We start from the raw sequence: 24,156 nt of genomic DNA, 5'->3' as shown, positions 1-24,156 counted from the left end.
CACACACAACCTAGTCCAGCCATCAGCGAGCTTGTAATCCCTCCACTCAGACTCTTCTTCCTGGCGAATGCGCCAAGCTTAGTACAAAGCTGCTATCAATGCCCCTCGTACGGACAGGGACCACGACCTAGACAGTGGGGGTGTCGAGTGCAAACTCGCCGAGCAACCAGCAACCATTTCGAAAATGTCTGGTCTTGAGGTGAGACATTTTTTTTGCCACTTGATATGGCCTTTCCCTCCGTGCTCTCGTATATCTTGTCCATGATGAGATATCGAATTGTAACTCAGCAGTCACTTACCGGGCCCTAGGTTGTTGCTGCTGTGGCTGCTGTCGTCTCCGCTTTCCATGCCGGATCAGAACTGCTGAAACATGTGCGGAAGAAACGCAGTGCTCGCAAAGCCCGAAACTCGGCGCAACAAGAATGGGAAGAAGAACGACTACAAGCTTCTCTTGTGGCGGGCGAACAACAGATTGGCCTACACTACGATCAGGACCAAAGAGAGTTGGGCGATCTAGTACGCATTGGTGATGGTAAAACATACCCCATCTGGTATGACGCATGTTTACGCTGCTTATCAATACACATAGATATCGCCCGAGAGCGTCTATACCACGTAACATTGATGCTACAGGCTGAGATAATCAACAGTCTCAAACAAGCAGCTACAAGGTATGTCTTCGAGAAACATCAACATGACAACTGTGTGAACTAAACATGTTCCTTCAGTGAGGTTTGTGTACTCGATTTGCGGGTTCTGCACCAGGCCTCACTCACGAATCGCAAAGAGACACTCGTGACTCTCGAAGAACTCAAGCAAAGGATATATCTGAGAAGACCCATGGCACGGCAACCCCAAGATTTCGGCGACAAGTCCAGACTATGGCAGTCGCGCTTCTTACCGCCAACCACGCAGTCGAGCCACGAGCCGACCCATGCACTACACGATGCTTACGCTGACTATCCCCGGCATGCTGAATATCGAACGACAAGACACGGCTCAACTGAAAACTATCACCCGCTTGGCATCAAAGACATGTCCACTCCGACTCTTCCGGCCTATGTTCCTGCACATGCTTTTGGTGAGGATTTAAGCAATGCGCTAGAACGTATACATCCCGATCATCGCGCAACTGTAATGAGAGACATCCGACAGATGATCAACTCGTATCAAAGCCTTAGTTTCAGTAGCGGGCATGATCAACAACAAATACACGGATACAGCGGAAGCTACACTGGACTACAAGAACCCCTCGGTACGCCGAGCCCCCAAGATGTATCTGAAACAACAATGACGGAGTCTGAACAAGACCCTCACCATAAACTTCACCAGGTGCCACGAGTAACGACTGATCAAAATGGAACGCATTCTACCAGGACTCCGACATCCAACAAAGACATGTTTGCCTTGGAAAGTGAGCAATTTGACTATCGTCGACCCTTTATCGCTCTGAATAAACACTCCCATGCACAAGCCAGAGCATCAAGACAGCCACGATGGTCCGAGTCTTCGGGCGCCAGTTCTGATCCGTCATATCTTGCATCACTTAATCGGAACAGTTCCAATTCTTCACAAGGGTCATCTAATCAAACACCTGAGCAATCCCAGCAATCCCAGCCTTTTAATCATGGCCGCATTCCCTCAGTGCCAACGACACTGGACGGGTGCTATCAGCTGAATGACAAGGACTACCAAAGTTTGCCCAGCCCATGTTCTCCACATGAAGATTCAGAAGAAAGATATGACCTTCCACACATAGCACCATTGGCGCCCTCACGCAACCAGCCCAAGACTTTACAGAATGGCGTGTACAGGAAAGCTCCAACCCACAAGGCAGTCCCTGTAACCACTGCGGGTACAAATCCACCAATTCATGTCCCATGGCCAGGAATTCAGCAACATAGAGAAATATCATCAGCCACGCACCACGGTTCACGACAACGATATCGAGACTCATTTGACGAAAAGGAAGCCTTTGATACCAGCGATATGCGCCTACCGAAGTACACGGTAGAAATCACAGCCAACAATGCACCAGCCAACACATCAGGACATCATCGAAGCGTATCAGGGCTCTCAGCTATTACAGCCGCAGCTGCTGTCTTGAACCCCAAGAACCTGACCCGGAAAGCCAGCATAAACCAGTCTCTGCGCTCTCACCGGTCCACTTCAAGCAGCAGCAGCACCTCGATGCCTATTGGCGTCCTCCCAGGCCACCGCATGCACAGCATCCGCCACGACACGATCCATAGCGGGCCCGTCGGCAGCGACACAATGATGAACGGGCGCCCCGACAAAGGCAACAACTACTGGGGCTTCTGCAAAGGCGCCTGGGCCGTCCGCGAAGACCTCACAAAGGGCCTTGCCGTACGCGCTCAACCTGCAGGCCTCTACGCAACAAAGTCCCTCTGGGCCTGCAAATCCTGCACTTTCACTGGCGACGTATTCAAAGCCCCGCACCCCACGAAGAAAAACAAGACGCTCGACGTCGTAGATCCCCGTATCAAAGTCTCAAACTCCGGGATCCGATACCGTTGGATTTTCCTGGCAAAATCTCATGTCAAGAAGAAGGCTGGGGCCGCTTCCGCGGAGGCGAATAGTGGTTCTACATCTGCTGCGTCGAATGATGATAACTATGGGTGTATTTTTTGCTGTCTCCAGGATAAAATCACGGGTGTATATGGTGGCGTTGAAACACTGATGAATCATATTGCGCAGGTGCATGTGGCGGATATGAGCGAGGTGGTGCGGAGGAAGGCGCATTGTGTTTTGGGGAGAGTGGCGGGCACTAATGAGGAGTTTGATATTAATATCCCGATTTTTGGGTAGCTTTTTTTGGGATAGGGGGGCCTCAGGCTGGTTAAGACGCCTTCTCATTTGTTATCATTTGGATCTTCTTGAGGGTCGGGAATTTTTGCAACTTGTTTAGGATACCCATTCTACCCGTTATTTCCTTCTAATTTGGCTTTGCAAGTGCTCTGGTTATGTTCACAGAGTACTTGATACGCCCCCCCCTTTTTTTTTACAGTTCCCTTGGAAAATGGGCGACGATCTTCTTATCATGTGTTTAAGTTGGCTGGGCTTGAGCAGTTATGTTTTAAAACCAAGGTTGCTGGAATTGTTCACATCAGTTTCGCGTCTAGTTTGTCAGGTTACTATTTCTCAGATAAGAATAGAAGACCGCATGCCAACCTGCCAGTGTCAATTATCGAAAGAAAAAGTACATAAGAAGATGACTATGTTTTTTCTTATCTTCTCCGCTATGTTGTCAAAGTATAGATTCGCTGGACCAATTCTTGATGTCGCAGGTTTAGCCAAAGTGTGTAATATCGAGATTTGTGTAGTTTCCTATTAAATTGAAAAATGCGAACCTCAAACATCAAGACGTCATGGGCTTTCTGTTTTCCATACAACAGTCAAGGTCCTTTTCTCCCACTTCATCTCAGGAAGAAGCTCTTCTTCGCATGGTAGCCAGAACTCCCCATAGCTTTCCTTTTTCAATTCCTCTAGCATGCTAGTAAACATATCGTATGCTGTTCTGCAAGCATTAGATTCAGGTCCCAACCTAGGTCTCCACAAGCCAACACGACGGAAGACGCTGGGTCTTAATTCCTCCACAATCAAAGCAGTCATGTTATCTTGAGCACCCCATTCCTTACAGGCCCCCAGATAGGCTAGGTGAAGTGTATGGCAGTTTTCGCTGGGCTTGCAGTCGAAATAGATACCATCTTCAAACAATCCATAGAGGTGTTCAAAAGTCTATTCGAATGGATATTGGTGGACCCAGGTCGTTATCTCCATGGATGGGAGAAACAACTCGTGACTATCCGCATTCTCGAAGAATGCACGCGGATTCACTTTTCCGCCTCCCTTGCTTGTCAGGAAAATTTCGATATCGTCGTGATGTACTAGTCTCTCCAGCGGATTGGGGTGAAATAGCAGCCCTTGTAAATGGCTTGCTTTGGCTAAAGCCCAGCTCCAGGAAGGAAACATGTTCGTTTCTCGTTGTTTAGTTATACGAGATAACGTAACATCTGCCCTCTATATATGTAACTACCAACAAAGGCTCGATATGAACGACTTTCGAGCCAGGTCTTGATCGTCATCGCAGTATAGCGCTAACACGCCATAAAATTGCTTCACTCTGAAAAGGAAGTACTCTAACTCATCAAATTCATTGACAACGCCATCAAATGCAAGTATAGAGTCCATACCGAATGATAGATCTCTCCGGTAATATTCTCTCAATCGACAGTATAGATCGAAAATAGATTGACCAATACCTTGAAGTGGGAAACATGCAAGTTCCTCGCCCCGCCCCCAATCTGAAGCCATGAAACCCGGACTGAAACTCTCCATGCAATATACCTTCCTGCACTGGAAATACATCTGGTTTTTGGTGAAGACCAGCCGCCGACGAGATAGGAGCATTTCTTGGTATGTCCATCCGCTCCTCGACTACTTTGTTACTTCTGTTTCGTATTGAATATCCTCAACCAAAACGAAGGTTACTCCTCCTATTTCAATTGTGAGTGGCTTTTCTCTCAATGTGCCTCAAACTCCTGCAAGGCCATGATGGGGGTCGTCTCCGATGGCAGCTATGATTGTAACCTCTGCTTGTTCATAAATTCTGTTCATGTTTTTGACGAGACGGTGCTTCTCTTGGGGATTTCCTTGATCGATGCAGTACCGATCTACCCATAGATATGGTATGCCCAGGTTAATCGCTATAGCCATGGCGTCTTCTACTGCTTTGGGGACACCCGCTGGCAGTTCGTTCCCAAGTTCCCTCACATCCTGCGTAGTGCCGCTACCCCACATGTAGCTCAAGCATATGTATGGTTCGCCAGGCTTTACTGTCGTAAGCTGGCGGGACTTGCAGTCAATGACCCTTAGAGTATGCTTGCCAGTCATTGATTGTTTACATTCCTGAACATGAATCTCCTCCCAGATGTCCAATTGTGTTTGAATGAATTGATAATCTGGGTGAATAGAGCAAAATTCTCGGCGATAGGGTGACGGGCCTCTATATTTGACATTTCGCACAGGGAAGAAAGGACGAAAACCTCCTATACCGATGGGAAAACACATTTCTATATGTTCTGGCAACCCAATATCTGAGGTCCAGTACACTTCGAATTGCTCCATCGACTTCCATCCAGGCATTTTCCTGTCCATATATTTGAAAATACAGTTGAATTGATGAAGGAGAGAACAGCCGGCGCAGATAGATTGTCTTGTGATGGTAGCGAAGATTTCACGAGCAGGAGATCCCTAGGAACTCTTTATAGACTTAGGTATGCGCGTCGGCAAAGTTTCGCATCGTTCACAAAGCGTATTTGTCGTCAAAGAACTCGTGGTGGAGGTTGCGGTGGCATTTCCCAACTCCGTCTTGCGCGGCTCGTCGGTCAAGAGTATCCCTTAGTCGTCTGGATTAGAGTGCGGCGTAAGGTTTTGCATTGCTTCGTTCCCGATTTCACAAAGTTTGCAGCTTGTGTCGGTGTCTGTTGTGGGAAGCAGAGTCTGATCCGAGGGGGGTTTGGCAAGTCTCATCTTTACACGTAGTGCTAGGTACGTAATGGGGTGGGTGTAGAGTTTGTTTCTCGCAAATTTACATAAGAGTGATACATCAATATCTGCATTGGAGTTTTAGGGTCTTAAGCTCTCCCCTCAGGCTGAGATTGTAGAGAAGGCGCAGCATTGATTGGCGAAGTGGCTGAGTTTCATTAGGCAGACAGCTCGTGTAACAGCCACCGCCACCAGCGATTTTATCTGCAGAAACATCTAGAATCAGGAAAGCGAGATTGTAGGGATAAATTTCGCCGTGTGCGTACGTTAGGGGGAAACTGGGCCAGTATTCGACTGATGATCTGGTGTTGTTCAAAACTCAATTGTTCAGAAGGAGCAACGAATAACTACATGATCTCGAAAACATAGTTTTCTCAGAAAACGAATAAAATACATGAATCTCATTGAAGAACAAACAGCCACCATAACTGTCTCAAAAACGCCTAGTCACATGATACTCGCGCAGCTGAGAAGAAAACAGAGACCGAAAAACATGAAACCCGAACTACCATGAATCAAATAATGTGGAGAAGATCAAGAGCCTTATACATGCTGCTGGGCCTGCTGCCTCATTCTACCCGCATTCACGCTGGTATGATACTTATGCAACGACATACTGTCGAATGAATGTGATGGGGTCTCTTCAACTTCCTCTTCCATTTCGAACATACGCCGGAGTTCTTGACAAGCAATCGAGTACTGCTGCTTTGCGCTAGCACTTTCTTTGAGAGGATTTGGTGCCTTGTCCCAGGCATGCGGCACTCCCGGTACACAGTGGTAGTGGACGCGCTTGCCGAGATCCTTTTGAAGACGGTCGCGGAACCGTTCGCCTTCGGCTTGAAGCATATCCCATTCACAACAGAAGAGTACAATGTCATCGGGCAAAGCTTCGAGCATGTGGGTTGGTGCTACACCGGGGCTCAACCACGGGTGCGAGAGGTCAAGGGAGGGCGGTTGGAGGTATGAGTCGTCGAAGAGGTCAGTGAAGACGGCAGGCAGGTTCTGGTCGACCCTCGAGCAGGTTTCCCTGCGCTGTGCACGCGTCTGTGTGTAGTCTGTTGGGGGATAGAAGGAGACTATTCCTCTAATCTTGAGAACAGCATTGGTTGCTTCTGTCATGACTGACACTCCAGACCTGTCTTTGTACGAGGTAACAAGAGATAACGACGAGGCGCCCGTCTGGCGGAGCATGGCAATTCGATCGAGGCGTGATTGCTGGCGGATGAGGTTGATGCGCGAGCCATGTGGCGTGAGGGTCTGGGAAGATGCTTGGGGTGCGGGGACGACGCCGTTGGGTACATTGCCCGCTCGCTGGTCGATAATCTTTGCGCCCCACGGGGTTCGATCGAAGAGTTCGCCTTGTAGACACAGAGGGACTGTGAAGCTCATGTTGCCGCCGGATGAGAAGCCAGAGATTGCGAAGCGATCCGAGTCGAGCATCAGCTCACCTGCGTGGTGGGCCAACCAAAGCAACGCATCAGCACCATCCTCTACAGCAGTAGGGAATGGGTTTTCGGGTGCAAGACGATAGTCGACGCTGACCACAACGGCTCCCACTTGGTCAACAACGGCGCCACACCAGCGTGCATCATCATGGGCCGTGCCGAGAACAAAGCCACCACCATGGAAATTGATAACGACGGGGTATTTCTTGGCACTCTTGAGTTTTTTCTGCATTTTATAGTCCTTGGGTGTGTAGAAATTGAGGCGGAACTTGCCCTTGATTGGCGACACGGTGGCATCTATGTCCCTATGGAAGGCGGGTTTAGGGGGCCATGGGCGGGCAAGACGATGGAGCACCATACCGATGCCCATCAACACGCGCCAGAACTGGGCTTGAATATGGAGGATCCATCGTGGCCGGCTGGCCTTGTGTTGTGGTGGTGCGGCATCAACAGACACTGTCATTTTGGGTGATTGGAGTTAGTTGTACGTGGAGCCAGTCTAAGTCGGGCGCGCCATTTATCAGGCTGCGGAGGGTGAAGGAAATAGACTGAAGTTACCAGGTAAGAAAAGATTCTGGAAATGTCAGAATGGAATGATTTCATTGGGTGATGACGTAGGGGTGCTGGTTTCAAGGGGCCCGTTCGTCAGTGGGCCGTGACGCTGTCCGGATGCCGCCGTCGCACTATGGTCCGCTTTAGGCAAGAAAGGGCTGTGCAGCGCACACGATAAGATACGGCTGACGACACAACCTCGAGGCCGCGACGCGCAACACGCCATGCCTCAAGCTCCTTATTCGTCGCTACAAAGCCAGCTCGGTCGGAACGGCATGAATTCATACCGCTCACTAATGATGTGATTGTGGACTAAGTGTGCTACATACAGAATCAATCCCCCCATACATACATACTCTGCAAAACCACAGACGGGAAAGCTGTCAGCCGCAACACGATGCCGATAGCCAAAGTCACAAACACCCCAAAAAAAGCAAGCCGGGATGGGTATAGGGCTGCTCAAGTCCTCAGAGAAGCGCCAGACGCTCGCCTATTGATGCTGCCATAAATTAAAAAGCCATACCAAAAGTCGACAATCAAGTCAAGACCACGTGTCAGGAAACGCCGATAAAGTCATATGTAAGAAGTGAGAAGGAAGGAGAGCAGACGAGGAAGACTGGAGAGTCACGAGACTTGGCCCAGACAGTTAGGCGTCAACGAACTCGTACTCCTCATCCTCGGGAGCTACGCGTCGCTTGGTTCGTGGCGTGTCGTCATCAATGTCCAGAACCTCGTACTCGTTCTTGACCAGCTTCTCCGTCTCCTTTGTCTCGAAGCGCTCGACAGCCTTGTCGAGAGCATAGTTGAGGATCTGGCTGCCGTGGCTGGGACCGCGGGCGGCATCGTATGAGTATGCAATGTCAGCATCTGGGGCTGGGGCAACCGACGGGTGGTCAACGTCTTCGTCGGCCGACGACTCGTCACTGGCCGATGCCATGTCCTTGTGGAAGGTAGAGCGGGCCTTCATAGGGCTAAAAGAGGAGGACCTGCGCAGATTAGTACTCTGATGGCCTCGCAAGCACGGTAGTAGCAGAGGAGACTTACTTGACATGAGGGAAGGGCTTCGCAGGGCGAGGCTTGCCGTCTTCCTCGCGCCGTCCAGGGCCAAACGACTGGCCATGCGCCCACTTGGCCCTGCTGTTCTTGTCGCGGTTGAACTCCCTGGCGCTGCTGCGAAGGTCGCTGGTGAAGGTCTGCGAGGCCGACATGGTGAAGGTCTGCGAGGCCGACATGGTGAGGGTGCGAGTGGTCGCGGTGATGGTTGGAAGGGCCGAGGGTAGTATTGGAGGGAGTGTGGTAGGTATAATGGTATGACGGTATGGAGGACAAGTAGGGTGTGTCGGTAGGCTGCAAGGGGGACTAGGTGTGTACACTAGTAGTATGGATGTATGCGTATGTGGCTGGGTGGTCAAGGAGTAGGTTAGGAGTGACGGAGCTAGAGGGATGATGTGCAAAGATCAGGTATGTAAGTAGTATGAATGGAATAAGTAGTATAAAGGCGCACGGGTAGGAAGGCGTGATTGATGACTGGCGGCTGTCTTGTGAATGACTCTGAGAAGTGACTCAGGATGACGGACGTCTATTGGGAGCAAAGACGGGGTGGCTATGCAGGCAGCTGTGAGGGATTATGGCTCATGTAGCGTAAGTGTGTAGTGTATAGCAGGAATGGGCGTAGGTAGGATCTATCTACTGAGCCCGTACGCAGATAGGCATGTCCTGCACCTAAATAGTCGGGCGGACGGAGCCGCCCTTTGAGATGAGGTCAAAGGCGTCAGCGCTGTCCCCGCTCTTTTGTCCTGGCTCTTGATAAGGACTGTGTGAGGGAGTGGGAGCTCATGACCATGGCCCCCGATGCACCCATCCGACTCGCCGAGGCATTTCCCGCGTTAACCCGACGCGGCTCCGGTTTGACGCTGGTGGCCGTGGTGTCATCATCGGAGTTTCATGAGCCTCTTGGTGGCCAACGTGGGCGGGTTGCAGGCTTGCCGTGTTCCTGGATGGCAACACGACGACGACGGACATGGGTCAGGGGGGAGGCGAGGCGAGGCGAGGCAAGCTGGAGCTGAAGCTCAGGGCTCCAGTCCAGTCCAGTCCAGCTTCCCATGGTCCCGATTGCCGACCCCACATGGCCGCCCTCCCCCGACTATCTTACTGTGTAGTGCAGTGTCTTGTAGTGTACTATCTATCGACTCATCACACACCAACAGTCACGGCATCTCGCAGGTACAGGCGTCCCAACAATCGCAGCCAGCTTACATATTAAGTCCATGGCGCCCCTTTGCACCCACCCACCCAACCAACCAACCAACCCCGATAGCTGTCCGCATTCGGCCTCCGTATCTGCGCCCTTTCTCCCACTAGCTCCGTCCAGTCATGTAATCTAGGGCCTTCGGGATCCGGCTCACGGCCATCTTCCCCATACTAAGCACCCACGACTCTGGGGTAGCCGCCGGCAATCAGCGAGCTGGGAACTCTAACGTGCCAGGCAATACACACTTTGTTCGCTCAACGGCAATGCACCGCTGTAACAAGACCCCTGGTTGCTGTAACTACACCATGTATCCAAGTCCCCCCCCCTAAAGCTTCTCAAGCATATACCTCAAGTATGGTACGCGGCCTCGTCCTCGTCCTCGTCCTCGTCCTTGTCTTCGTCCATGTCGCTGCCCTCTACCTGGTCTGCCTCGCTCGGGAGCATGTCCGGGAACCACCCGTACTCGTCCAGCTCCACTGTGTACTGCCCCATGCCATCCTGCCTAACCTCTACACCCTCTCTCCGCAGAGCATCTGCTTGGTGCGCCGCCGCACTTGGTCCTCTTTGTGCTTAGTTAGCAGGCAGATACAAAGAAAGGCAACCAGGCCTTGTCGCCATGACGAGGGCGCAGACCTCGGGCTGATGCCGCCTTTGGCGTTGATCACGCGCTGCCAAGGCACGTTGCCGCTATGAAACCTAGGCTTCGTCCTGCTGCTGTCGCCCGATGGCGATGGCGAAGGCAGGTTCTTGAGACACACGCCCACCTGTCTTTTGACGTCACCTGTTAGTCGCGGCAGTGACATGATGGTGATGAGTGCTGCTACCTTGGACATTCGGCTATGATCAAAAGAACAAGTCAGCCAGTCGTCGTCATCATCATCATCATCCTCCAGCACGACGCACGCTTTCCCACCAGCCGGGCAATGTGTCCGTAGCTGGTGACCTTGCCATACGGTATCTCTTGAATCGCCTCGTACACGGCCGTGTACCACAGCCACACCTCTTCAGAGCGTTCTCCAGGCGCCATAGTAGCAGTGTGTAATCCAAGATGAGGTGTATTGGGGCAGGTGAGATCGCCGGCCAGGGGCCCATCGCGACTGGTCACACGCCATGACGCGAGATCACGTGATTCTGCATGATGCACGTGCCAAGCCTGTGGACTTTGCCTGCCAAACTTCGCGACTTGTACGCATGCACAATGGGCAGCCAACCCCGCCATCCAATCAAGCATGTCTGGACTTGCCGACTACCTGGCCAAAAACTACCTTACGGCTGATTCGGAAAAGAAGTCCAAGAAGCGCAAAAGAAAGAACAAGGATGCTGGCCTCATCATCGAAGACGATGACAATCTGGGTTGGAAAGACAAGGCCGACGATGACGACGATGACGCGCCAATGATAGGTAAGGGTGCCCCCCAACTCGCGCAAGCTGCACATGTCTATGGCTAACACTGTGCTGATCAGTCGGCGGAGGCACGCTGAAGAAATCAAAGAAGAAATCAAAAGGCACCAGCGCAGCAACGTGGACAGCTGTCGGTGTCGCTGCGCCCTCACATGCCGCACAACTTGCTGCCGACGCTGCTGCCGCCGATGCCATCATTGCAGGCACTGCTGCCGATCGCGAAAAGGCTGCGGCAGCCGAGGACGAAGCCCCAGAGATGGTAGATCAGGATGGTATACTTCGAACAGCGTCAGGCACAAAGGCAGGCCTGCAAACGGCCGCCGAAGTCGAGGCTGCCATGAACAAGAAGCTAGACGAGGAGAAGCATCAGGCCGAGAAAATCGCAAAGGAAATGGGGGGTGCGGCACCGGAAACCATATATCGAGATGCCAGCGGTCGCATCATCAATGTCGCCATGAAGCGTGCCGAAGCACGCAAAAAGGCCGAGGAAGAAGAGCGGCAGAAGCGTGAAAAGGAACGCGCAGCACGCGGAGACGTTCAAAACGCAGAAGCCGAACGGCGCAAACAACAGCTACAAGACGCAAAGACAATGACGGTCGCCCGATACGCAGATGACGCCGAACTCAACGACGAGCTTAAGGAACGCGATCACTGGAACGACCCGGCCATGGGCTTCTTGCGCAAAAAGAAGGCTGGGCGCAGTATCACCGGAAAGCCACTGTACAAGGGGCCTTTCCAGCCAAACAGATATAACATTCGTCCTGGTCACCGGTGGGACGGCATTGACCGTAGTAATGGGTTCGAGAAGCAGTGGTTTGACTCGAGGAACCGCAAGGCGAATATCGAGAAACTCGAGTACCAGTGGCAAATGGATGAATAGTCATGGTTTATTGCTGTATTCGCAAAAGGTCACCTGCAAGGCACTTTCTTGTTACATTTTGCATAGCGCAGGCGTTTTGAGATGTTTACCGAAATTATTAGTTTCGGCCGGGTACAAAGCCGGTCCATATCCAGTCTCGTGTCCTCATGCATTCCTATAGTGTGAACAAAAGTACGGCGTAAAGACGTGACGGAGTGTCTTTCTTTCTGGCTCGTCGATAAGAATGATCTGAGACGCTTTGTAAATCAAGACAAAAGTGAAATTCATCATGACACATGGAAACAATCAGACTTTACAATTCGTACCACGTCTTGCTCGACAAGTACTCTATGGGCATCTGCAAGGCTGAGCTCAAGTCTATGGACTACTCTTGTACTCACGATGACCGCCCGATGTTGTATCCTGAACCCACCGCCTCGTACGTTACACTGAACAGATTCGTAGGCTTTGATTATTCTTCCAAACTGATAGAGGATGTATGTCATCATGACCTACTTGTACACGTATCTTAGCCATCTTCAAGTCTGTCCAAGTCTGACCATCCAAACATCATGTTACGGTACCTTTGGTCATGCGAATCCCTAAGATGCAGAAATCTTGAGCCCAAAGTGAAGACTATGACAAATGTAGCATTTCCAAGGATAGTAAAAAAAAATACCTCAATGACATGTTGATCATATTGTAGCTCAACATGCGGGATTAATGGTAGTCAGGTGGGCGATGTGTAGAGTCTTGGTACAAATCGCTTGTTTAGAACTACCTATGTGGGGTACGCGGGATGAACGATTTGCTTGAATATATCGCAATGAGTTGGGCGAGATATATAAAGGTAAATTATAACTAGTGTTCAGTAAGAGAGATAAGGGGAGAGAGTTTGAGGGCAGGGGTTACCTTGTATACACCAAAAAGATAGTTAACTGTAAAAGTTTACATGTTCAGCTAGCAAAAAAAAAATTGCTACCATGAATATCAAAACACACAAGACCTATTGTCAAGCGTATGCAGCTGCTACCCCAGTCGTCCAGACTACGAACCATATCCAATTCGATCAATTCTTCAGGTGCTAAATCAAACTCTCACATACATCACGAACAAACAACATAGTCTACGTTTCGAATTCTTATTGTTTGATTCAAAAGAGTGTCCATAATTCATAATGCTTCATGCAGGAGCTTCCCATCTCCACCCTTCCTACTAAATAAAAAAAGGTTCCTATGCCAACCCTCTCAAAGCCACAAAATAACAATCATCTTTGAAACAAAAGTCTTGTCCATCTCTCCAAATATCGCTCGATGGAACCCGTGGCGTTATTGTGCTTTTTCAAAGGTTGCAAAAATCGGGTGGTGTCATATTATTGACTTAGTGCTATGAGGATCATTGGTATTAGCAAACTTTGTTTGTTTGTTTTTTGTTTGTTTCTCGCACAGGCCTAGAGAGGAAGGAAGAGAGAAAACTTACGGAGCAAGAGCCACAGTTGCAGCTGGAGCAGTCGCCCTTGCAGGAGCAGGTGTTGCAGGTGCTGTTAAGACACAATGCAGTTAGCAAAAGGTTCAATCCTTGTCTCAAAGAAAGGGGGGTTCGACACGATCCAACAGGGTGCACCACTGCTAGTAGTACATGATGAGGTGGGAGAGCCATCACGGTGCTAACCGCTATCCCCCATCCAGCAGCGTGCCCAGCAGGCGGCGTGATGCATCGTGTAGGGAGGGAATATGGCTGAGCAGACATACCATGGAGCCATGGTGAAGTTGGTTGATTGGTTGGTTGGTTGGTTGGTTGGTTGAAAGTAGCTTAGTGTGTTGAGTTGGACAGATGAGCAAATGTTGGAGCGCGATGAGGCCATCAAGGTGCTGAGATGGGGGGTATTTATATAGACCTGCCGACTGTCTCGCCTTACTCTGGCTCATTCGTCTCCCTTCTCTACCCACGCTCGGCCAGCTGCTCGTTTGAGTGGACATGGAGGCGCTTGGGTCATGCGCGACTTGTGCGGCCGACCGCCCCCCATGATGGTGGGGTGTCTTGTCCCAACGAGTGACATATCGAAGACACTAGATTTGACCCCTCCTTTTCAGTAACGACCAAGACCGGCACCATGCGCGCCATGTTCATCACCCTTTACCCATACAGACGACACTGTGACGCTGGATCGGGAGGCTTGGTTAGTTGGCATCATACATTGGCCGTCGGACAAGACTTGATTGGATAGCTACAGGCAGGCTGGAGTTGGTCGGTTAAGGCTTGGAAGACTCGGTGGGATAACCGCTTGAGGCGATGGGCCACTCGCACAAGTCGCGCAGTCACCCGGTATACTCCGTAAGGCGCGTATGGTGGGCTCCACTGCGCCCTGCTTTCACTTCTCAGTTGTTGCCTCACCACTTGATCGTCCCGAGAGCCCGGACATGGCTCTCGCCTAGGTATCGTTTTCTAGGGTCTCAAACTTGATGCCACGAGCACACGGAAGACGGTGTGGAGAACAAGGTCCAGAGGGCCGCTTCTCTTACGCAGGGCCATGGAACAGCACAACCACCAGCGTGGGAACAAGCCTGGCCGCATTTATCTGATATCGAATGTTTACGTATCCGTTGCTGACTGGCCATGGATGTGTCTGTTGTGCTTTGAAGGCTGGTGACACTGCACCTACAGGTGCGAAGCCCGCCCTTTCTTCACCGCATACAGTGCGTGTGTGACATGGCTGATAATGCAAGACATAGCTAGGTGCAGGTGTAGATGACGGCAAGCAACAGACGGCTCTACAATGCCATGGTACATAGTACTAGAATCGTGTGGTCGTCGTTCGCAGTAGAAGACTGGGCGCATACATGGATCGATTCGGTGACGTAGCGCCTCCAATGTAGATGCCCACACTAGCTTCCACGCTAGACCCCGCGTGACTCGATCATGCCTAGTCACATGCCGGCCAATCGTGACAGCCCTGCCGTGTAGCTACTAGTACGCAATCACGTGGGCTTGGGCTTGGGCTCTCGGGCTTCAAGCAACTAGTGAAAGTGACAAGGCATGAGATGAGCGTACCTAGTACCCAAGGACATCATGACATGTATCATCTCCATGGTATTTCACCGGCAACTGCTAGCTGCGTAGTAAACTCTTACGCAATACTCTTACAGCTGACTGCTTAGGCCTACAATGCTACATGTATGCAGGAGCATCTTGGCTGTGGACTTGTACACAGTGACATGTATCCCCCCACGCAACACTTACTAGTCTCCAACACTAGTACTCATAATTTGTGGCCATAGGTCCGGTAGGGTTGTGTTATCAATTCAGCCGAGTTACATTCATCTGCCTCGCCATGGAATCTCGGCATATGATTTCTATTATTAAGTGTCTGAGATCGATATCGCACTAGGTGAGAGGTACCGGCTTCGGGCTTCGCCGAAATAAGAAACACTAGTACTACAGAGCGTGGCTGATATGTTACCGTTTTCATGAGAAGCGGCTGTTGACGTGGCATAGCTGTCGAATGCAACCACGATGACATGACAGGGTCATGCGTGATATTGGCCGTCATGACTTTGATTCGTATTGATGTGTGATTGATAGTTAATACTAAGGGTGTTTCGACAGGACCTGACGAGATGTCATATTTTTCGCCCTGCATCACCATGCCAAGCAGTGACATCTGGCCCATGGTGCACTTGAGGAGACGGTGAAATATCCGCCATGATTTTCGCAGCATCCAGGACAAGCTCATCATCTCCGTATTGACCAATCACCTGCAAGCCCACAGTGTTGAAGTTTGAATCACTTCCTCCTAGTACCCCAACATCTTCTTTCTCTAAGTTTACACCTACGGGGATACTAATGGCTGGTAGTCCGGCCAAACTGGCAGGAACAGTGAATACATCGTTCATGTAGGATTGAATAGAATCCTGGGCTTCCACTTCTGATAGCGATGGAGCCATGGATGGTACCGTGGGGCACACAATAACATCAACCCCCTCCTCTGGCTGTTTTGGGGCTGTCCCATCTTCAAAAAGAGGATTCGGTCTTGCAAACACTCTGTTGAAGTCTTGTTGCACTAGCCTGCGGACCTTTTGTGCCTGAATAAAGTAGTTGTCAATAGCTTCGGCGCTAAGCGAGAAGGCTCCAAGCAAGATCCTGCGTTGAACTTCGGCTCCAAAGCCCTGGCCACGAGTTTTGGCGAATAACACGCTATCAGGCGTTCCATCAACACCCCCTTCTCTACTGCCAAAGCGTACTCCGTCGTACTTTGCAAGATTACTGGATGCTTCGGCTGGTGCAAGTACGTAGTAAGCTGACAAAGCCTGTTGTGTCGTTGGTAGCCGAATAGGATGCAAACTGTGACCGTGGTCCCATAGGTTATTTAGTTGCCGAAGCCATGCCTTGCGAACAATGGGCTGTAGGGTGTCAATGTTGTAATCGAGGGGAATGCCAATCCTTAGAGGTGATGGTTGGTTCTCCTTTCGCTGTCCAAAACGTGCACGTGTTGAATGAGGAATGGAAGTTGGGTCTTGCTGATCATACACGTTGAGCTTGTCTTTATGAATCGTCAGTTGTGCTGCATACCCAGGTGGGAACTGCACTTACCAAAGATGGTCCTCACATCCTCAGTGCTTCGCCCAAATATACCAACAGTGTCTAGAGAGTTGGCATAGGCGATCACGCCCCACCTTGAAAGCAGACCGTAGCTCGGTTTGAATCCGACAACGCCTGTATACGAAGCAGGAAGTCTAACAGAGCCTCCAGTATCGGTCCCTAACGCTCTGCTTGTCTTAGCATATATAGCCTGGTCTCGGCAACACCTAGGGACTTACGCCCAGCACTGAGAACTGGCGACTGCAAGCGCACTTCCGCCTGAGCTTCCTCCTGCACTCAATTCCTCGCCCTCATATCTCTGCATCCTTACTGGGCCGAAATGCGAATGTGTCGAATGCGAGCCCATGCCAAACTCATCCATGTTGGTTTTGCCAACAATGACAGCACCTTCATCTTGGAGGAGCTTGACTACCGTCGCATCGTACGGGCTGATGAAGTCCTTCAATATATTGGAGGATGCTGTCGTCTTCAAGCTTTTTGTGCAAATGTTATCTTTTATTGCGATTGGCTTGTCCTTGATGCTGCGAGAAGCAGGACTCGATTCGGCGGCATTGTCGCGCGCGGCAAGGACTGACGGAGCAACTAGTGAGTTGAAAACATTGAGATATTTGTACTTGGATTGGTTCAATAGGTATGTCTTGGCATACTTGGAGAGTGACATGGAGGGTGAGTCGCATCACTGTCGCGGTCTGGAAGTCTGAAGTTCGTGAGCGGGACGAAAAACTGCCGCGACGTCATGCACGGCTCCGTCAGCACGCAGACTGACTCGAGGGCGCTCAACCCATACACAGTACACCTCAGCTATCCATGCACTGCGCATAACCGTGGAATGTCACAGACTTTGACCTAATTTTGCCAAAAGAAAGCCCTCACCAAGCCGAATATGTATTTCCAACAAATCCAGGTTCCTATGGGTCCTCACAGCGGCATACATGTCTATATAGCTAGGCTGTGCCACGGCAAGAGGTCACCACCTATTATGCATTGCAGGAGAACAAGGGTATATGAAAAGAAAACATCAAAGCTCAACTCAGATATCAAGGTGTTGCCTGATATCGTCACCGAGTCTCCACTCTTCATCCCTAACTATACGGTCAAGCGGACTCTGCACATCGTCCTCGTCGCTTCTTCTCGTTCCACTAGTGCCCGCATCACTAACTGCAGTAGCACCGCTCACACTACCGCAGTTGCTCTTGCTCCGCTTCCTCTTGAACCAGCTTCTCTTGCTCTTGGTGCTTGCAGCATCGGTATCTGAAATGACCGATGCAGCGTACTCTCGTCCATCGCCCTCGACGAGTGTCGGGTCGGTGCTTGATGTCACGCTGAGATTTGACGAAAGTTTCCGGAGATGGTTGGCGTTGGAATTGCCAGAGCTGTCGACTGGAGCAGGCCTAGGTGTTGGGATGGGCGTAGTCTCTGTCGAAGGAGTTGATTCGACAAGCTCGGCATCACGGTACCATTTCCGACGGCGCGTATAGCGACCCCAACCATCTTGACCTCTTCGACCATCTCTCCACTATTACAAGTCAGTGTCTTCATGTCGTACCCATAATCTGCTTGACTGTACCTTATTGTCATAGTAAATCCAGCCTAGCTCCTCCTTTGAGATACCCTTCTCGGCCTTGCCATCTTTGGCAGCGCCATCAATCTTCCACTCACTACCCTGGACCCACCGCCATCTCGCGCCACCACCTTCAACTTCAGGCAGCTCAAACTGTTCCTTGGGTGGCACAGGATTGAGATGCTCATCTGTCCATGATGCCCGCTCATAAGCAAGCATCGACGAGGTCCAGCCAATGCCTAGCCACCTCCGCTGGTTCTCATAAATGGAAAAAGTAAAGCGTACTCCAGTTGACTCTGGTTGGCGCTTAGCGGCCAGCGAGGCAGCAACTTCCTGGGTGCTCTTTTTCCGCGGTGGGAGAGGAGGTGGCCCCTTCTGGTTTGCTGATGTTATCTCGCCAAAGTCCAGACCGGTGAGGAAGGCGCATGTTTTTCGGACCGTCTTTGATCTCCAAAGCAGTGTGCGCGTGACGCGCGCCGGCCGCGAATGCCAGCTGAGCATCACTGTGCCTATTGCCAGTACGGCTCTCTTTGTGGTAAGAATGTAGAAGGGTGGGAGCGTAAGGGCTATCCATAGCGGCAGTACGAAGAGAATGCGGATAAACAGCACAGTTAGTGCTGGTCGTGTTGTAGCCGATGTCGCCGTCCTCTGAGTAGAAAGGAAATCTGTCAGGCGCAAAAATGGATCCAACAGTATATTGCAGCGCGAAGTAAAGAGTTTCAGGCTATCGACAATCTCCTCCAGACTCTTGTGGTGCTTGATGCTGGTGTCCGACTCGACTCGTTTGTGTTCCGTCTGGCCCTTTTCGCCAGTCCAGCCCGTGGATGATAGGGGCGAATATCTGCGCGTGTACATGCCCAGTATCAGAACCGAGACTATGATGATGGGCCCGGTATATCTCGTGACTGCATCTCCATACATAACGACTGCCCAGAAGGCGGCTACGAGGAGAAAGCTCTCCCATGGATCGCCCGTCGTCCATGTCACCAAGCCGGCAAACTTGTTCAGCGGGAGTATAAACGGATGCGAATATGCGAGGACGCGGGTAATTTGAGGCGGCGTAGCGGCAAGCAATGGGGATTTCTGGTGGACAAGTATGGCGGAGCGGCGCTTGGTCTGGGGCGTTGTCTGGCCTAGATGGGCGGGCGAGAAGGAGGCATAGGTGGGCGGATTCGGATCACCGGTAGACGGCGGAGACGACGCATCGTTAGTGGACTTGTGAGGAGTGGACATGTGCTCTATCCAGGGTGTATCTAGTCGAGTATGAGCATGGTGGTTGTGCGACCACTTTTACACGCAATCTGGTTGCGAGTCTGGAGGCGACGGACCTAGTGCTGCCATGCATGGGGATGTGCGTCATCGCCTAGCTGCGCAGAGGAGGCTGAGGGCCGCGTTGATGTCAAGCCACGCCCGGCGTGTATATTTGTACAGAATGAAGCGAGTGCGCAAATACGGGCGAGGATAGCCTGAGAGTAAACAGAGGGTGTCATGCAACCAACTAGCACTTCCGGCGTTGCTGCACACGGTCATGTCTTCTGCGGGGGTCCCCGAGCATGTGAAGGTCTTAGTCCGAGGGCGACTTGTCGGAGCCTTGTGACAGCCCTCGGCGACGCGTTCCTTGTAGACAGCAAGCTGAGCATTCTTGTACGACATGTGCGTGCCAATCCGGAATCTGTTTGGCTGTTCCACTCGCATCTGCATGCGCCAGAGCACACAGGAACAGAGTCGTTGCGGACATGACGGTTTGCGATCGTGGCGTGATTGGCCAAGCTGCGATGGTCACGTGCGAGCCTCGGAAGCAGACCGAAACTACGGAAGGTGCCCCAGAAATTTTGGAGATGCCCTCATCGCCGTCCGCACCCGCCACCACGAAACAGAAGCCGAGCACCTGCGCCTCACGACCCTGAAAGAGAAGCAATTCTTGTTACTTCGTCGCCCCTGCTTTCATCATAACCATAATGGTGCGCTGCAACAATATCCTCTTCCCACACCAGGCTGAACTAACGCCTGCAGGCCCACCGCATAATAACACAAGTCGTCTTTTCTGGCGCCCGGATAATAGGTCGAGCCGTGTCCGAGTCGTACCGTCAAGCGGCTGCCTCGCAGAAATATGCAGCAGCCAATCAGGGTGGAAAAAGCGGAGGCGCCTTCTCATCCTCAAACATCACCATGGACGAGGCCTGCCAGATCCTGAACGTGGGGCCAGGAAAGATGGGAAACATTGAGCTGGAAGCAGTCACGGAGCGATTCAAGCGACTGTTTGACCTGAATGACCCAAAGAAGGGCGGCAGTTTCTATCTGCAGAGCAAGATCTTGAGAGCAAGAGAGAGGATCGAGAGGGAGGTACAAGGCCACCAACGGGTAGCGGAAAGAGAAAAGGAACTAAGAGAGGGTTTCAAGCCAAAATTCACAAAGGAAGACTAGGTCGGATTCAACGCAGACGAAGTGGCGAACACTTTGGTCATAGACGGCAGTGCAAACCACCCAAGTAGGGGAGGCAGGTTGTTGCAGAGATCAGGGCGTCCAAGTGTTGTAGATGGCGATGAAGGGTTTCTTGTTGCATTTGAGCGGCGTTTGGCATAGCGTTTGGACCTTCTCTGGGCACAGTTCAGCGAAGGCGCATTGTGGTTGAGGGTGCAGTTTGACTGGCACGGGTATGCTTTTACGTCTCCCCACTCCTGCACGTACATGTGCTATTTATTTTAATGTTCGAATACTGTACCATTATACGCTGTAACAAGGAAATCGACAGCTGAGCCATACTCAATGCATCCCAAGCCGAAGCTACCCACATGACTGTTTTGATCCCAATTGCAGCGATGGTTTGGCTTAGGAGCTAGTGAGGCCGTGTGTTGCTCGAGCATGCAGCTTGTGGATGTACTATGTACTATGTATGTATGTATGTACGTACAACATGCTGGCAATCGTAAACGACACAGACGTGGAGTCGACGAGGGGCTGGCAGTTCGCACCCCCACAACGCCAGAGGGTCGCGCTAGAGGCTTGGCTTACACCAGGCCCGTCTCGACACAAAACTTTCGCGCGCAACCACCGCCGCCCTTTTGCATCACACCACTGATCGCCAAACGCCATCTGTGCATACACACACACGAATATACACACAGCCGTATTCACTGGCCGCGCACGACACTGACTGTACCTGGAAACCACGACACGCCATGGCCGACTCATATCGCCCTGGGCGCGACCGCCCACCACCGCTCGCTGACCGCATGACGTTCACGGGTGGAGATGGCGATAGTTATCGACCCGGCGGCGAGCGCAACGGCAATCGCTCGCAATTCACCTTCGAGTCTGGCCACCCCGCGCCCCGCTTCCCACCCTCTGGCCCCGCCAACCCGCGAGGCCCTTCTGGTTCTGCGGCGTCGAGAAGACGCGGTCGTGGCGGGGCATCGCGAGGCCAGTCTCGTACCGACGGCAGGAACAATGCAAACGGCAATCGTAGAGGTGGCTTCAAGAAGGCTGCACCTCACGAGCGTGCTCTGCTTCAGCACCGCGAGAACGGCAGTCCTGAGCGTGCACTGGGCGTCGCAGCTGATTCCAACCGCTTTCAAAATCCCGACGACCTGTCAGATGATGATGAAGCCGACATGGAAGTAGAAAGCGACGATTCCTCCAATAGCCAGCAGGACGGCGACGCGTCACAGAGTAAGCCAAAGGCTGCTCGGACCCAGGTCAAGCGTGCTGATGGCAACTCTGTCCCTAAATGGTCTAACCCGGATCCCTATACCGCATTGCCACCACCGGATGAGACTACGGGGAAAAGGGTTGACTTTGTGAAGTTGATCCGGAAAGCAAAGAACCAAGAGGCGGAGAAAGCTGCAGGGCACAATTCTGTCGTTGCCAATGATGATTTCATTTCGTTTGCTGACGACGATGATGACGCTCAGAAACCCACACAAGGCTCATTGAACGAGTTTGCACACATTGACAGCATTGTCAGTAGACAAGAAGCAGCTGTAGCGGAACATCGGGCACCTCGTGGCCCCAGGGCCAACAACAAGCGTAAAGCCACGGTAGGCGGTGTAGTTAGTGAGTGGTTGCCCACTCGCAATCGCGATCCAACACCTTGGCTTCCTTCACCTGATGCTTATGCGCATCTTGCTCGCGAACCAGAGAAGTGGTAAGTTACCAATGTCCAAAGGATCAAGCGTCTGCGCGGAGCTTTGTATACCGTATGGTATCCATGAGTGTTCCACGCAACCTTGACGCCAAACTCCCACAACTACGTACTGATTTTCCACTAGGCTTCACAATGAAATACTGGACTTTTACGGTTTCGTTGCTCCCAAGCCATTCGAACACGAACAGCGCAACAGACTTGTCAACCGAGTCAACAATGCGCTGGGCCAACGCAGATTTCCTCAACAAAATGGCCGTGTGCTATGTTTCGGCTCTTTCCCTGCAGGTCTGTATTTACCTACAGCTGACATGGACCTGGTCTATGTTTCCGATCAGTACTACAACGGCGGGCCTCCTGTTGTCGATATGTCTCAAAGAGGCGCCAACAAGAGCCTGCTTTACAAAGCATCCAACAGGCTCAAAAGCATGGGAATGGACGCGGATGGATGTCAAGTCATCCATGCCAAGGTTCCCATCATCAAGTTTCAAGATAGGCTTACCCAGCTTCAGGTTGATATTTCCTTTGAAAACTTGAGCGGGGTTCAAGCTCAAGCCACATTTGCGCAGTGGAAGCAGGAGTACCCTGACATGATATACATGGTAGCACTTTTGAAGCAATTCCTCGTGATGCATGGACTGAACGAAGTGCATACGGGCGGTATTGGAGGTTTTAGCATCATATGTCTGATTGTTAGCTACATTCAGCATTCTGACAAGCATGAAAACCTCGGCGAATGCTTCTTGGGGTTCCTCAGGTATTATGGCGATTTCGACTTGTCTAGGAAACGCATCCAGATGTATCCGCCAGCTATTATCGAAAAGGTGAGCAACAGTTGATACTGCGCTGCTGGCAGATATTCAAAACCTCTCCCATCTCTTCCACGAGGCTAACATGTTCTAGACGGCCCATGGAATCGATGGTCGCCCGGAAAGGTACGACGGTCTTTCTATCCAAGATCCGAATCGTCCAGAAAACAACATTTCTGGTGGATCTCACAGGGTTCAGGATGCCTTTGATGCCTTCAAAGAAGCCTACCACACACTTGAGGACCGAATGAAAGCTGCTCGCGCAGGCCAAGATATCGGGCCTAGTATCCTCGAGTGTGTCCTGGGCGGCAATTATGAGACTTACATCAAGCAGAGAACGCATTTGAAGACATTGAAGTGAGCTCTTACATACCGGATTTGAAACAAAACGCCATTGGCGTTATCCTTCCTTGCTTCTTCTATACTTTGCGGCCGCTTGAACGTCCTCAGGACTAAGTTGACTTTGCGTTTCGAGCAAGGAGCTGGGCACCATACATTGTTCTTTGCCTTGCCTACCTGCCCCATCCCAGGATAGGACGACCACTGGAGAAGAGCCATGATAGAGGCCATCCAAGTGCACTCAAACGATATAATGCTATTATATATGAGACGGGAAGCATATGTATTGTTTGGGCGGACGAGCACCCCTGTTCCTTAAAGAATTGGGGTAATTCGGGCGTAAGGTATTACTGTGGGCTGGGCAGGCGAGTACAAAATGCTTCGGCACACTCTGCTCATCTGCTCATCCAGACAGGCTAGGGACGGCATATTATATTTCAAAAATACTTGTTGCAACAAGAGATACCCCCAGAGTGGCGCTCTCCCATGGGCAGCTACTCTAGGCGTTTGGCGAATTATAGACGGACAATACTTCCGCAACGGACGGACAGACGGACAGATGCAACCCTCTATCGATGCGCAGATGACAAGCCTAGCGAACCAAACCCATGTTGATCGTCTCCACGAAGTT

General features: G+C 51.3%; 10 protein-coding genes across 10 annotated transcripts; 4 read left to right on the top strand and 6 right to left on the bottom strand.

The window, feature by feature from the left end:
* The first annotated feature begins 20 nt into the window (after nucleotides 1-20).
* Nucleotides 21-3,189, top strand: COCSADRAFT_194765 (uncharacterized protein). Its single transcript, XM_007707786.1, has 4 exons — nucleotides 21-199; nucleotides 310-532; nucleotides 590-671; nucleotides 729-3,189. Exons 1-4 carry the CDS (start codon nucleotides 185-187, stop codon nucleotides 2,827-2,829), a joined length of 2,421 nt encoding a protein of 806 aa, XP_007705976.1. The 5' UTR covers nucleotides 21-184; the 3' UTR covers nucleotides 2,830-3,189.
* A 1,365-nt stretch (nucleotides 3,190-4,554) lies between these two features.
* On the bottom strand, nucleotides 4,555-5,166 carry COCSADRAFT_31620 (uncharacterized protein; the record flags this gene model as incomplete). The annotated part of the gene is made up of 1 exon (XM_007707755.1): nucleotides 4,555-5,166. The coding sequence occupies one exon, from the start codon at nucleotides 5,164-5,166 to the stop codon at nucleotides 4,555-4,557; it is 612 nt and encodes a 203-aa protein (XP_007705945.1).
* Nucleotides 5,167-5,840: 674 nt separating this feature from the next.
* On the bottom strand, nucleotides 5,841-7,595 carry COCSADRAFT_41976 (uncharacterized protein). The gene has a single exon (XM_007707765.1). It carries the CDS (start codon nucleotides 7,474-7,476, stop codon nucleotides 6,112-6,114), a length of 1,365 nt encoding a protein of 454 aa, XP_007705955.1. The 5' UTR covers nucleotides 7,477-7,595; the 3' UTR covers nucleotides 5,841-6,111.
* Nucleotides 7,596-7,817: 222 nt separating this feature from the next.
* COCSADRAFT_41975 (uncharacterized protein) lies at nucleotides 7,818-9,253 on the bottom strand. Its single transcript, XM_007707764.1, has 2 exons — nucleotides 8,610-9,253; nucleotides 7,818-8,551 (listed from the first exon to the last, which is right to left on the bottom strand). The coding sequence occupies exons 1-2, from the start codon at nucleotides 8,795-8,797 to the stop codon at nucleotides 8,212-8,214; spliced, it is 528 nt and encodes a 175-aa protein (XP_007705954.1). The 5' UTR covers nucleotides 8,798-9,253; the 3' UTR covers nucleotides 7,818-8,211.
* Nucleotides 9,254-9,995: 742 nt separating this feature from the next.
* Nucleotides 9,996-10,869, bottom strand: COCSADRAFT_41974 (uncharacterized protein). Its single transcript, XM_007707763.1, has 4 exons — nucleotides 10,720-10,869; nucleotides 10,641-10,653; nucleotides 10,450-10,584; nucleotides 9,996-10,378 (listed from the first exon to the last, which is right to left on the bottom strand). Exons 1-4 carry the CDS (start codon nucleotides 10,841-10,843, stop codon nucleotides 10,165-10,167), a joined length of 486 nt encoding a protein of 161 aa, XP_007705953.1. The 5' UTR covers nucleotides 10,844-10,869; the 3' UTR covers nucleotides 9,996-10,164.
* Nucleotides 10,870-10,949: 80 nt separating this feature from the next.
* COCSADRAFT_129806 (uncharacterized protein) lies at nucleotides 10,950-12,376 on the top strand. The gene is made up of 2 exons (XM_007707785.1): nucleotides 10,950-11,217; nucleotides 11,280-12,376. Exons 1-2 carry the CDS (start codon nucleotides 11,046-11,048, stop codon nucleotides 12,095-12,097), a joined length of 990 nt encoding a protein of 329 aa, XP_007705975.1. The 5' UTR covers nucleotides 10,950-11,045; the 3' UTR covers nucleotides 12,098-12,376.
* A 3,038-nt stretch (nucleotides 12,377-15,414) lies between these two features.
* COCSADRAFT_185877 (uncharacterized protein) lies at nucleotides 15,415-17,353 on the bottom strand. Its single transcript, XM_007707784.1, has 3 exons — nucleotides 16,894-17,353; nucleotides 16,667-16,842; nucleotides 15,415-16,616 (listed from the first exon to the last, which is right to left on the bottom strand). The coding sequence occupies exons 1-3, from the start codon at nucleotides 17,334-17,336 to the stop codon at nucleotides 15,697-15,699; spliced, it is 1,539 nt and encodes a 512-aa protein (XP_007705974.1). The 5' UTR covers nucleotides 17,337-17,353; the 3' UTR covers nucleotides 15,415-15,696.
* A 157-nt stretch (nucleotides 17,354-17,510) lies between these two features.
* Nucleotides 17,511-19,736, bottom strand: COCSADRAFT_41970 (uncharacterized protein). Its single transcript, XM_007707762.1, has 3 exons — nucleotides 19,565-19,736; nucleotides 18,243-19,489; nucleotides 17,511-18,191 (listed from the first exon to the last, which is right to left on the bottom strand). Exons 1-3 carry the CDS (start codon nucleotides 19,575-19,577, stop codon nucleotides 17,706-17,708), a joined length of 1,746 nt encoding a protein of 581 aa, XP_007705952.1. The 5' UTR covers nucleotides 19,578-19,736; the 3' UTR covers nucleotides 17,511-17,705.
* Nucleotides 19,737-20,081: 345 nt separating this feature from the next.
* COCSADRAFT_129797 (uncharacterized protein) lies at nucleotides 20,082-21,028 on the top strand. The gene is made up of 2 exons (XM_007707783.1): nucleotides 20,082-20,197; nucleotides 20,250-21,028. Exons 1-2 carry the CDS (start codon nucleotides 20,195-20,197, stop codon nucleotides 20,658-20,660), a joined length of 414 nt encoding a protein of 137 aa, XP_007705973.1. The 5' UTR covers nucleotides 20,082-20,194; the 3' UTR covers nucleotides 20,661-21,028.
* A 387-nt stretch (nucleotides 21,029-21,415) lies between these two features.
* On the top strand, nucleotides 21,416-23,547 carry COCSADRAFT_165704 (uncharacterized protein; the record flags this gene model as incomplete). Its single annotated transcript, XM_007707782.1, has 3 exons — nucleotides 21,416-22,380; nucleotides 22,505-23,201; nucleotides 23,281-23,547. The coding sequence occupies 3 exons, from the start codon at nucleotides 21,416-21,418 to the stop codon at nucleotides 23,545-23,547; spliced, it is 1,929 nt and encodes a 642-aa protein (XP_007705972.1).
* Nucleotides 23,548-24,156: the final 609 nt, after the last annotated feature.

The sequence above is a fragment of the Bipolaris sorokiniana genome, assembly GCF_000338995.1.
Source record: "Bipolaris sorokiniana ND90Pr unplaced genomic scaffold COCSAscaffold_21, whole genome shotgun sequence".
NCBI lineage: Eukaryota > Fungi > Ascomycota > Dothideomycetes > Pleosporales > Pleosporaceae > Bipolaris > Bipolaris sorokiniana.
Note: the sequence above shows the minus strand (reverse complement) of the source record. Positions and strands in the feature narration are given on the sequence as shown.

What these genes read in the sequence shown, in the direction of transcription:
- COCSADRAFT_194765 (XM_007707786.1), top strand. An exon ending in TCTAGTACGCATTGGTGATG is followed by an intron (nt 533 to 589) that starts GTAAAACATACC and finishes CAATACACATAG; the next exon opens with ATATCGCCCGAGAGCGTCTA. An exon ending in CTCAAACAAGCAGCTACAAG is followed by an intron (nt 672 to 728) that starts GTATGTCTTCGA and finishes ATGTTCCTTCAG; the next exon opens with TGAGGTTTGTGTACTCGATT.
- COCSADRAFT_41976 (XM_007707765.1), bottom strand. Translation starts at nt 7,476, where the DNA reads ATGACAGTGTCTGTTGATGCCGCACCACCACAACACAAGGCCAGCCGG.
- COCSADRAFT_41975 (XM_007707764.1), bottom strand. Translation starts at nt 8,797, where the DNA reads ATGTCGGCCTCGCAGACCTTCACCATGTCGGCCTCGCAGACCTTCACC. An exon ending in AAGCCCTTCCCTCATGTCAA is followed by an intron (nt 8,552 to 8,609) that starts GTAAGTCTCCTC and finishes TAATCTGCGCAG; the next exon opens with GTCCTCCTCTTTTAGCCCTA.
- COCSADRAFT_41974 (XM_007707763.1), bottom strand. Translation starts at nt 10,843, where the DNA reads ATGGCGCCTGGAGAACGCTCTGAAGAGGTGTGGCTGTGGTACACGGCC. An exon ending in AAAGGCGGCATCAGCCCGAG is followed by an intron (nt 10,379 to 10,449) that starts GTCTGCGCCCTC and finishes CTAAGCACAAAG; the next exon opens with AGGACCAAGTGCGGCGGCGC.
- COCSADRAFT_129806 (XM_007707785.1), top strand. Translation starts at nt 11,046, where the DNA reads ATGTCTGGACTTGCCGACTACCTGGCCAAAAACTACCTTACGGCTGAT. An exon ending in CGATGACGCGCCAATGATAG is followed by an intron (nt 11,218 to 11,279) that starts GTAAGGGTGCCC and finishes TGTGCTGATCAG; the next exon opens with TCGGCGGAGGCACGCTGAAG.
- COCSADRAFT_185877 (XM_007707784.1), bottom strand. Translation starts at nt 17,336, where the DNA reads ATGTCACTCTCCAAGTATGCCAAGACATACCTATTGAACCAATCCAAG. An exon ending in GCCAGTTCTCAGTGCTGGGC is followed by an intron (nt 16,843 to 16,893) that starts GTAAGTCCCTAG and finishes TAAGACAAGCAG; the next exon opens with AGCGTTAGGGACCGATACTG. An exon ending in GGATGTGAGGACCATCTTTG is followed by an intron (nt 16,617 to 16,666) that starts GTAAGTGCAGTT and finishes CGATTCATAAAG; the next exon opens with ACAAGCTCAACGTGTATGAT.
- COCSADRAFT_41970 (XM_007707762.1), bottom strand. An exon ending in GGATTTACTATGACAATAAG is followed by an intron (nt 18,192 to 18,242) that starts GTACAGTCAAGC and finishes GACTTGTAATAG; the next exon opens with TGGAGAGATGGTCGAAGAGG.